The sequence below is a fragment of the Microchirus variegatus genome (assembly GCF_963457635.1).
Source record: "Microchirus variegatus genome assembly, chromosome: 11".
Taxonomy (NCBI): domain Eukaryota; kingdom Metazoa; phylum Chordata; class Actinopteri; order Pleuronectiformes; family Soleidae; genus Microchirus; species Microchirus variegatus.
Genome location: NC_139812.1, coordinates 10121549 through 10133919, shown reverse-complemented (window position 1 = coordinate 10133919; position 12371 = coordinate 10121549). Strand labels below are relative to the sequence as shown.

Sequence of the window (12371 nt, the reverse complement as noted above, 5' to 3'; positions counted from 1 at the left end):
CTGTAAGGATTTCTAAATTTAAATTTGTAGGCATAATATAAACATTAACAAATAAATGAAGATACAGAGCGAGAATACCTAAACTTTAGATCCAGCTATTGAATTTAAATGTTGCTCCATGTTGGACTTTCCTCAGTGGAGAATGAAAACGTGCATGATGACCTCCCCCCATTTGAAATATAATGTTTGTGTGCACCTGGTTGATGATCAGTGGAGCCACTTGTCACAATGTCAAAACACCAGACAACATCCTCCTGCACAAACTGATCTATACACACACATTTGTCTTCATAAAAGGTGTAAAAAGATTGTGTAGTCCTTCATTTATTTCATTGCGATGAAGGATTTGAGGTTGAGAATATTATCTGCATTCATTTTAGCTCGAACACCAATCCACATTTCCACCACATCAAAAATAAATTCGCAAATTAACAAATTGGCGTCTAAAGGGATGAGGTTTCACTGCAGGGCATGGCAGATATATACAAAAATAAAATAAAGATAATATTTATATTTATTTGTTTACTTCCACACAAATGTTTACACATAATGACATCATTCCATAATGATAATTAAGTGATACGGTTTTTTTTCTGTTACTAAACAGTGAACAAAATAAAAGAGCTGACGTATAATTCAATACAATTTAAATTCATATAAATAAAACAATAATCATGAATCTATGAACCAATTAATTCAGTCATCCACAATTTTTAAAATTAAATTATTATTATTATTGATGAGAGTTAAAAAATAATATAACAACAATCATTATTATGATAGTTTTGTTATAGTGTAGTATTATTTTGTACAAGTATTATTCCAGATGTTGTATTATTATAGTTTTAGGCAAAAAGCAACTCATTTGATTTTAAGGGGCCTTCAATAAAAAGATATTATACTTATAAAACCTGATTCTTTTTCATAATGTGTGTGTGCGTGCGTGTGTGTGGGTGAGTTAATTTCTCCCAAAAAAATGAAGAGAGTTGTGATGCTAATAATCTCTGTTTTTTGAAGAAAGTTCATTTTGAAAATATAAAAATATAAAAAAAGTAAATTGATGATGACCCTTGTTTCTCCGTCAGTGATGTTTCTTTGTGCACAGTTGGTGGCAAATACTATTCTATGTCGAGGAGGAGGGAAGACTCCCCCTGGCGGCAGAGAGTTGTACCTGCCCCCAGTTGTGACACAGAGAGAGAGAGGCAGAGAGAGGCAGAGAGAGAGAGAGAGAGAGAGAGAGAGAGAGAGAGAGAGAGAGGAAAATGGGTGGACGGAAAGTCCCTGTGTGGAAATCCCCTTGACTCGGGTTGTTTCCTTACACAAAAAACTATCGGTAGCAGACATGTGTGCTCTTTTGAAAGGTTTCGCGACCTGCGAGCGCTCCAGCAGCATTGAGGTGGTGTTGGAGAAGGAAAGAGACGGTTTGAATGGCGCCGTGGACCGCAGCGGTGAGGCTGAGTGAAGTGGCTGAGCAGAGAGAGGACTAGCCTGAGCATCCGGGAGGGCTTTGTTATCATCACCACCCCGACATATTACACAGGTAAGACGGCCGCGCTCTCTTGCCTCCCTCCCTCCCTCCTGTGTCTCCACATGTGGACAACATCTCTCGCCAAGGGGGCGACACTTGGTTCGAGCTCGTCTGGGGCCTTGACTTTTGTGTGTGTGGTCGTGTTTGTGGGGACACGGGAGGAGGAAGCAGCCTTGGAGCCTGCTTCACGACAGTGGCTGCTGCTGCTCGCTTTGACAGCCATTGTTTACTAAAGACGTCACCCTCCAGCGGATAGACTGGACATTTAAAACGGCAGCCGAATGTAGCGCGGTGTCGACACCCGTGGTTCCGTCAACGCTACATTGTTTCAAAGGTAGTTGTCATTGGAATTACGTAAGCCTCTAACGTCAGCAAAGTCTCCTGTTATTGTGTGTGTGTTATTGTGTTTCATGTTGCCAGTCATCCTCCTCACACCGCAGCGTCCACGCCACTCTGTGGCTGAAGTCTTCCCGTGGAAGCACCACAACAACAACAACAACAACAGCTGGAAATGAACCATGTCAGGCCAGGTGTCTGTTGTCTGCTCCCTCATGTGACTGAGTAGCCAGCCCCTTTAGCAGGGCCTCGTCTGTTGTTGCACCTGCTGCTGTTTGGGTAGTAAAGGCACACTAAAGGCTACTACTACGTGCTAAACATAGGTGCTCCACCATTTAGAAGTTAAACAGGACTGACTGACTCACTGGCAATTTCAAAATGTGTCATTTAAGGATGTTGTTGCGAGTTATAGAACAAAAAAAAGTCAGCACAACTCCAGGCCTGCTTGCTGACCATCACTTTCTACTTCCTGTGAGCTGAAAATGTGCTGACATTCTCCTCATTGTGGGGAGGTGAAATGTGTCATTTATGAGTGACACTAGGTTTGTGCAATATGTTCAAAAACATTATCACAAGTCTAAACCAGTTACTTTGGGTTTGAAACTTCTCTATGGACAGAAAACACTTGTTAAACCTTATTTAACAGACACACTTTTCTCAAATCTGAGGAAAAGCATCTCACTGCAAGTATCTCAAAGTATCATTGTCCAGTGCATTAACATTTAAGACAATTATATTGGACCTTTTGTCGTACTAATACTGAAGGAAAACCTATTGCGATCCATGTTGTCACGCTCAGTCTTTCTACAATCAGGCTTCATAAGGTTAGGTAAGATAAAACTTTCCTATAGGGCCGTTTCCTTCAGCACTAGTCAATCAAATGTGTGTTTACAATCTAGCGCTCAACTGGACTGTAGTGAATGTTAGCATCACATTAATCCTTGTGTTCAGTGACGCTAAAGACTGACATGTTCACACTGAAAAGAAGAGTCTTTGCAAACTTTTGGTTGTCTTATAATTAGGCTGAGGTTATGTTTGTGGCTGAGTTAGTCGTATTTTGATGTCATTATTTATAGATATGTAGGTTATGTAGTGGGGGAAACTCGGCGGCCTTGATGGAGGTTTGCTTTCTCAGGAATTTTACAAAAAAACAAAACAGTGGTAAGGTATTAGTATTGCTTCCGATGTGGGTATTAACATTCAGTTTATAGCCTCAACTTGTATTTTAAGCCAAGTTTGGACCAATAGACAGGAATATGCCAATACATGGCAATGGCGTGCCATCTTTAAAAAAAAAAAGTTTAGGAACCATTTTCTTGGGAAAGGTGTTTGTAAGGGACGAGGCCTTGGGCAGCAGCCTGTGTGACCTTCAGTGCTGCCTGGGAAGCCATGGGTGGCCTCCAGCTGAAGTCTGGAAACCACCAGTTTGTTGTTTAAAGGCTTTGAGCTCAGTGGGACACTGGGAAGCCTTGTTGGGGGGGAACTCTCAAAACCCATCCAGACGAAAAGGAGAATTAAAAGTACAAACGGGGGATAAAAAGGGTTCTCTGTGTACTTTTTTTTTTTCCCTGTAGAATCTCCAGTGTAAAGCACCAGCATCCGCAGTTGGGATGATCCTGCATGTCGGGTGATTTCCCAAACAAACTGTAAATTAACTTGTGTGTTGAGTCTCAATTAATAAAGGAAGGGGAATCTCCAGTGAAAATTTCCCAACAGTCTGTTCAATTATTTTCTACTGTACTGTTGTGCAAAATAACATATCCGCTCCCCTTTCTCTCCATACAGTTTTCACGTTGTTTGGTCTTCGGTGGTTGGTGCCTCCTCCTCCTCTACTCCTCCCTGTTCCTCTTCGTCCCTTTCTTCCATCCACCCGACCAGTCGTTCGCCATGTCGCAGGGTCAGAACTTCCTCCCCAAATTCCTGTTTGTCTCCAACCTGCTGAAGGCGGTGAAGATCCGCCAGCGAGTGCCCAACGACGTGGTGAAGCCGGCAGCCGCTGGCGGCCTGATGCACCACCTGCGGAGTATGCACAGGTACACTCTGGAGATGATTGCCATGAACCACTTCCCGCAGGCCTTCAGGGAGGTGGTGCAGGCTGCTATCCTGGACCGAGCCATGCAGGCCTCATTGGAGCAGGAGAAGAAGCTCAACTGGTGTCGGGAGGTGAAGAAGATGGTGCCCTTACGTACTAATGGTAAGAGAGATTCTGTGTTTGGAAGTAGTGCTGGAGTCTTGTCTGTGGTTTTCACACTTGGAAATGGAAGCTCTTAAGTGAGATTTTGATATGTTTTATCTTTAATTTAAATCAATGAGCAGGAGGTTCTGGTTACAGTCGAGGCAGAGTTCAACCCAATCAACAGTCAGTGACAGAGAGTCTTTTGCTTTGGTTTCATTTTCTGTGATAGTGGTTGTTTAAATTCTCAGATGTCATTACTCACAAGCAGAGTTACTGTAAGTGACAATAACCGAGTGTCGCGGCTTCCATTTCACACACACTCATTTAGCAGCCCTTTTGGTTTTACTATAGAAAGCTGGCCAGTGAGTTCAGTCAGCCCCTTTGCTAAGTCATGTTTTCTGTTGCGTGGATGTTGTAACACGGGAACATCCCGGGGCAGGGTCTGGTTACTTCTGATCACTGCTCTGTACTGGGAAATTCTCTGGCGTCACATGCAGGACTGTTTTTTTTTTTTACTGTCGATGATGTCTCAGACCGAACTATTTCCACAGTTTTTTATTTACAACCTTTGGGGCACGTCCCCTTCTTTCTGTGTAGGTGTGTGAGAAGTATGTATGTTTAAACATCTGAAATAATGTCAACTTCCCCACAGATGTGTCACAGCTCAATAGGCCTTGTTAAATCAAATGTGACCAAACTGTGTCACATTGTCTCTCTGCCGAGCCTTTAGACAGAAGAATATAGACAGATGTTCTGTGTGTGTGTGTGTGTGTGTGTGTGTGTGTGTGTGTGTGTGTGTGTGTGTGTGTGTGTGTGTGTGTGTGTGTGTGTGTGTGTGTGTGTGTGTGTGTGTGTGTGTGTGTGTGTGTGTGTGTGTGTGTGTGCATCAAACTCATGTCTATTTTTAAAAAAGAATACCATATTTTAAGGGCAACAGCATTCAGGGAAACACCAGTAGCATTCACACCAGAAGAAGGAAGCAGAAATAAAGTGGTGTTAACTTTGTTTGTTTGAAACATGTGAGTTTCCAGAGGAAATGGTTTCTTTCTCATTAGAGTAAAAATATTTAGCGCTGAGAAATTCCCATATAGACTCGTTCTCCGAATTAGCTTTGAACAGTAAGAGGATGGGTCAGGAACTTGCTCTGGGTTTTATCTGATGTCCTCATGTGTGTCTTTTGCATATAGTGAAACTCTTAATGAGGGGCCCCGTCGTTTCGGAAGTTGGTAATTACTGAAGTAGTTACTGTAACTCGAATCAATACATGGTTCCTCTTCAGAAAGACCCCTGAGCTGATGAGTAGCTGCCAGTAACCTGGATGGAATTTCCTGGCTTGCTAGGGATGATGTCAGAAAGATGAGGCAGAATTTAGAGCCAGAATGTCTAACTCTGAAGGACCCAGACGTGACTTTGAACAGAGGACGGACAACACGCACACACACACACAAACACTGCTGCTGAGTCACTGGAACTCAGCACACACACAGAGAAAGAGACAGAGAGAGAACAGGAGTTGGTCATTGACTGTCCAATGAGTACAGGTCATATTAATTAAGCTTCTCAGAGTCTTAACATGTCATCTGGGAACTAAATTTACCTGCTCGTCCAAACTCAACTCTTTATCTGTTGTGGACGTATTAAAACATCTCCACTCCCCAAAATCAAACATCCTAATTAAACGTTCAGTCCCTGGCAATTACCATAACTGGGAAATATCCTTTTTCCTGTTTCAATCAACTTTTCCACCCACTGAAGAAACGCGTTGCACAAATTCAGTGTGTCTTCTGTCTTCAAAGTCTAGATGCATCCCAGGGTTTTTCCCAAACAGCATCCCGTGTCTGTCATGTGTCCCCTAACAGGCAAGATTTGTTCAGCTATATTATACTGGCTCGACAAACTGTGGCAGCAGAGAGGAACATTACACTGCCACTGTGTTTACAAGGAAAGACTTCAGGTTTCCTCTTTATTTGGATAATTCACATTATTTAACACCAAGACACTGCAGTTCTTTTCAGGACAGAAAGAGAACGTGGTTCTGATTGGACGACTTTCACCAGAAAACTCTGAAGAGTAGAATATGTTCATGATGTCTAACCAAAAAAAAACCACATTTAATATTGTGAACGCACATCGTTTGAAACTTATATCACCTGTACAAAAAAACAAATGAGGATCAAGAGATGGCTTTTTGCTCGCATTTTCAGGAAGTGTCCCAGCTTGTCACAGAGGAAGTGTCTATTTATAAACTGATGGGACCAGCAGACTGTCTTTCATCCTTCGCCATCAGGCAGCTTTATTCAGGGTCAAAAGTCTGCGTGTTTTTGTGCACAAGAGGAACCAATTAAACAGGCGTATTTGTGTGCGTCTGTGCTCATTTTTGTTTGCCTCAGTATGTGTGTATATGTCTGTGCACCGGGTTGTGTTGAAGGTGTTTTTTCCTCTCTAGAGGGACATTTATTTATTTATTTATTTATTTATTTATTTATTTATATTTCTTCAGTGCTGGAATGCTAAGACGGTTAGCTTGTCTGATTTTCAAAAATGTGTTTTGTTTTCCCTCAAAGTATCACAATATTTTTCCTTAATGTGTCACATGACAGTCACCTTGCACCACAGGTATTTTATTTAATCTGATCTGTTTTTGCCAATGGCATGACACACATCACAGGCTTGTATAAGCCTTGTTGTGTAGGTCAACTTTTCTAACTAATCCTTCCTGCACACATTGTACTTATTGTAATGTTAACCGGCCATAGATAAGTTAGTGTTTGTTTCATTTTCATTTTACCGCAGCTTTATAAAGATAGGTGGGGATGTTCAGGTGTGTGTGTGTGTGTGTGTGTGTGTGTGTGTGTGTGTGTGTGTGTGTGTGTGTGTGTGTGTGTGTGTGTGTGTGTGTGTGTGTGTGTGTGTGTGTGTGTGTGTGTGTGTGTGTGTTCTGTTGCCAGCGATCAGAGCGATAAATCATGAAGATAAAAAACCCCACAGTTGAGTAGATTGGTGCATGTGACTGCACATGTTATCTAAGCACTCGCTAATCATAGCTTTCATTTGGGTGTTGATAGCCATAGTTGTAAAGATAACATTCCATCCTGTCCAAGCCACGCCCCTGTGGAAAGTCCAGGACCAGCCAAGTAGCGCTGATGCATTTGGATAATAGGAAAGTAACAAGCGCGTGCACACACACACGCAAACACATACACACACACGCACGCACGCACACAATAGGCAGAAGTTCACACAGGGAAATTCCTGTGTTTGGTGTGCAGCAGGGTTTTTTTTTTTTAAAAGCTGCACACACCGACAAACATGAGCTCTCCTGTTTCACTATGAGCAAAAGACCCGCATTTGCCATAGGAGACTAAATGAAATTCCAGGGTTTTAGTCAATGTGCAAAAGTTAGAAGAGTCTAAAATGAGTCGTTTTCTTTGACACGAGACAAGACGACATTTATGGAGATCTTCTGGGCAGATTACAGTGTTAATTTGTCAAAAATGTTCTGAGGTAAATTTAAGGGCATTTTCTCGGGGGCAGTGTGGTTGAAGCCGAACTGTGTGTATGTGTGTGTACTTTCAAACATGTGAGGGTCATATAACAGTCTAGACATCAGATAGTGTGACAGCCCACCAGCCTGGAAATCCCCTGACTTTTGTTACACACGCGTGTGTGTGTGCGCAAACTGCAATTGTGTGTGCATCTACATACAGACTTCCATGTAGCTCTGCACTATTTAAGTTTGTGTACCGTGTAAATACAGTCACAGATAACCTGCAGTGCTAATATCGTGTTTCTGTGTGTTTTTTAGGAGATGGGAACTGTTTGCTCCACGCGGCCTCTCAGTACATGCTGGGCGTTCAGGACACAGACCTGGTGCTTCGGAAAGCCCTCCATAGTGTGTTGAAAGAGACCGACACTGGCGTTTTCAGAGCTCGTTTTCAGGCAGAGCTGCTCCAGTCCCAGGAGTTCACCCAGACCGGACTCCGATACACCACCATGGTATGAAGACTAGACAAGCGCCGAGTTTAAAGCACAATCACACATGCAATACCTATATTAAATATAAAGTGCATCCTTAGTATTAATGTGTGTATACTGTATGCTTCTGTGTCACAGAACTGGGAGGAGGAGTGGGAAAAGATCGTAAAGATGGCGTCTCCGATCTCCAGTAGCAATGGCCTCCAGTTTGACTCTCTGGAGGACATTCACATCTTCGTCCTCTCAAACATTCTACGCAGGCCCATCATTGTCATTGCAGGTAGGCACGTACTATTATTGAAATGTATTATTACTGCACCTTGGTAGTCATTGAAGACTCCATAGTCTATTGCATCAAGATGCCTTTCAGTTATAGGGAAGCCGAAGGCCTCAACTCACATATCAGAACCCTCATTTTCTGTTTTTGTGTGTTTGATTTCATCACCTCACATCTATTTTGGCTAGCAGATGTAGGGATGATGTTGTGTTTTAAATGCAGGGTAAATTTGCAGTCGCTTGTTTTAAACTATGTCTGAGTTTCCCGTTTTAAATGTGTTATTTTTGCCTTGTACTTGACAGTTTAATGCAGTGTTTCTGCACTGGTGCTAATTGTTAGCATCAGTTACCTCCTTCCAAACAATGAAAAGTCTGTTTTCCTCCGAGGAATATGCAGACAATATGTCTATAAATAAGTGCTCTAAAAACAACTTGTTCTTGGACACTTATTCTCTGTTCTTTTAACAGACCAGGTGGTCAGGAGTATGAAATCTGGCTCCTCCATCTCTCCACTGAATGTGGGTGGGATTTATTTGCCGCTACACTGGCCTCCCACAGAGTGCTACAAATACCCAATAGTGCTCGGCTATGACTCCCAGCACTTTGCACCCCTCATCACCATCAAAGACAGTGGTCCAGGTAGGAAACCCTAACAGGCCAGTGTAATGTAGCTGACATGAAAAAAGGGAGAAAGGAAGAGGACATTTATGAGGTTTTCTGTCGCTCTGAATTTCTCAGAGATCCGAGCAGTGCCGCTGATCAACCCAGGGCGGGGGGACTTTGAGGAGCTGAAGGTTCACTTCCTGATGGAGAAAGAACGGCAGCAGAAAGAGAAGCTTCTGAAAGACTACCTATTACTGATAGAGATCCCCGTCATAGGCTTGGGTTACGATGTCTTAAGGATAATCAACGCTGCAAGGTATTTACGGACCTTAAGATTCAAGGCAAAGTAAAACATTATTCCCGTGAGGAGAAATCTGTTTTGTATGTCACAAATTAAGATTATATCTTGTATTTTGGACTGATTTTGGATGATATGGCCAAAACATTATCTGATACAAAGTTGTCAGAAGCAATATGGTAATTATGTGTGTTTGTGCAAGCCATATACGCAATATGTATTTATTTATTTGTTTAATTATTTATTACCTAGCCATACTTGTGCATTATATAGTTTTAATTAAGCAGTAGAGCTGCACGATTTGGTCTGTAATCATCATATTGCCATTGACAGATATTTCAATTGTGAAATGATTTATTGAAATTGAAACAGCTGTCATTTTTTTTGTATCTTAACTTTAGCATCATTAAAAAGAAAAAAATTGGCATCTGTTTACAAAAATGTTTTTCTCATCTAATTTTAAATAGTTTGCATGTAATTAATTGTGCAGCGATATAGAGCTGAAACAATCAATCGATTAGTAATCGATTATTAAATTAATCGTCAATTATTTTGATAATCAATTAATCGGTTTGAAGCTTTATAATGATTAAATCCAGATTTCTGATTGTTTTAGCTTCTTAAATGTGAACGTTTTGTGGTTTCTTTGCTCCATATAACAAAGGAATCATTAAAACTGAATAATTATGGTTTGTGGAAAAAACTGACATTTGAGAACATCATCATTTCCAGGTTTTACAAACACTGATCAACATTTTATTTGCATTTTATGGACCAAACGATTAATCGATTAATTGTTGAAATAATCAACAGATTAAGCGATTATGAAAATCGTTAGTTAGAGCTCTACAACGAAACTTAATGAAGGTTATGAACATGTTATATGTCTCTGTCCTCAGGCTGGATGAAGGCAATCTCCCTGAAGACATGAACCTGATGGAGGACTACCTGCAGCTCGTCAACCATGAGTACCAGCGCTGGCAGGAGGACAAGGAGCAGGCATGGGCTGCCCAACCACAGCGCCCACCACCCTTCTCCGTCTCCCAGCTTTCCCTCATCGAGATCCGCTGTGCCACACCAAGATGCACCTTCTATGTCTCTGTGGACACGCAGCCTCATTGCCACGAGTGCTTTGAGAAGCGACAGGCCACTACTGGTGGAGGAACAAGGATAGAAGGGGTGGTACAAGCCAAAGGCACAGGGGTACAAGGTGGTGTGGGTGTGATCAGAGCATCAGAGACTGAAGTGAACTCTAGAGGCACTCGAAGCAGCAGCCCCCCATCCTCTTCAACTGGGAGAGCAGTCATATCCAGCCCTCGTTCTGCACCCCCCACAGCTCCCAGCCTCAGCTTGTATAGTGAAACTCATGCCATGAAGTGCAAGACACCTGGCTGCCTCTTCACTCTTAGCGTAGAGCATGATGGACTTTGTGAGCGATGCTTCAACTCCAGGCAGAACCATGGACTACCAGGAGCTGGAACAGCTGCTACAGGACTCCCAGGCCCCAATGGGGGGCCCATAGTCCCTCACGCAGCCCAAGGCTCTGGCTGGACCCAGTGGGGGGGCTGTGAGACAGAAACAGAACGCTGCAGTATGTGTAGACAGGAGGCATTCAGGATATTCAATGGTCTGTGTCCACCCTGCATGCAGAGACAGCAGGCTCCAGAGAGGGGGGAGCCACAGCAGAGCAACCCCAGAACTGAGGCCTCGTCTTCAGCTTGGAGCCAGCCTAGGGATGCTGAGCGGCCATGCCTCACCTTAACACCAGGGCACACCTCAGCCTGGCAAGCCCCTCTGGCCCGGCCATGTAAAAGATCCGGGTGCCAGTTCTTTGGGACGCCAGAGAAGTTTGGTTTCTGCACTATTTGCTACGTAGACTATCAGACCAACCACCGTAAGTTCTAAACAAACATATGTCCCCAATCAAATTTTGGTCATGTTCTAAATCGCGCAGGACATCGCTTATGGCGGCCACTCTCTTTTTTCAGACATGACTCCTCCAGCTGCTCCGGTGCAGAGCCGGCATGGTGTGGAGGCAGGCTTCCAGAATGCCACTCGGTGTCGTGGGCCAGGGTGTGGTGCAGTTGGCAAGACAATGCTGGAGGGCTACTGTGACAAGTGCTACGTTAAAGAGCAGAGTACGCGGCTCAACCAAGTGGCACATCGCACACCACACTCCCCTCCTCCAGTCGTGGTAGGTGTCTGCCTCACCTTCTGAACTCCATCTCACATACTCTTACACATAATATGGTATTGTGGATATTGATATATGGACTTTGATACCAATGCCTGTTTGATTGGGGAATGGGCTCTGTATTTGGTCTCAACTTCCTTCACGTCTCAAGACAGCCAATCACTAACACTGTTAGATCTCAGTTAAACTGCATACTGCTTGGCTATTGGCTCACTAATGCTGATGAGAATAACTCTTTGACATTGGATGACAGCACATTTTTGATATTAGGTTATACAAAGAAAGTTAGTTACCTAGTTGATAGCACAAAACTATTAAAGTTCCATACTCGCATACTGCCCTAGTCCTTTAGTTTCTTGTTCTTTCTCTGTGATGCTAGTCCACATTCGCCAGCTGATCCTTTCTTTTTCTGCTCACCCTCTCTTTGTACCAAAAGCGCGACCGAGCAGTCAAACCCAGATCTTCACAGCAATCACAGACGCAGACTCAGTGCCGGAGGAGCGGCTGCAGTAACGTTTCCCCGGGTTGCACAGACCTTTGCCCAGAGTGCCACACTCGGGGTCAGGGCAGAGAGGTGGGCAGGCGGGCGCAGGCGCCCAAGGAGAAGTCTAAGCAGCGGTGTCGGACGCAGGGCTGCGACCACTACGCCAATCAAGAGAAACAGGGCTACTGCAACGAGTGTGATCACTTCAAACAGATTTATCGCGGCTGACCCACATACGTACCCATGCACGCAATGGCAGTGACGACACATCTCGAGCACGCCAGAGCCGCTGCCCTGTTGTGGGCACCCCATGCCAGTCAATGCACCTCTGATACTAACTAACAACTAACTAACTAGCTAGTGACTAACTAGTAACCTTATGGCCTGAAAATCAAACCCCCCCATGTAGAATGTGAAGAGAGAATGTGTGAACGTGGGGGGGGGGGAGTTTGTGTGTGTGTGTGCGCGCACGTGTGTCTGTGTGTGTGTGTGTCCATCGTC

At 43.6% G+C, this 12371-nt stretch overlaps 1 protein-coding gene across 1 annotated transcript; it reads left to right on the top strand.

The window, feature by feature from the left end:
* Nucleotides 1–3751: 3751 nt before the first annotated feature.
* tnfaip3 (tumor necrosis factor, alpha-induced protein 3) lies at nucleotides 3752–12098 on the top strand (the record flags this gene model as incomplete). Its single annotated transcript, XM_083898096.1, has 8 exons — nucleotides 3752–4058; nucleotides 7846–8036; nucleotides 8154–8295; nucleotides 8760–8930; nucleotides 9030–9210; nucleotides 10092–11086; nucleotides 11181–11386; nucleotides 11823–12098. The coding sequence occupies 8 exons, from the start codon at nucleotides 3752–3754 to the stop codon at nucleotides 12096–12098; spliced, it is 2469 nt and encodes an 822-aa protein (XP_083754222.1).
* Nucleotides 12099–12371: the final 273 nt, after the last annotated feature.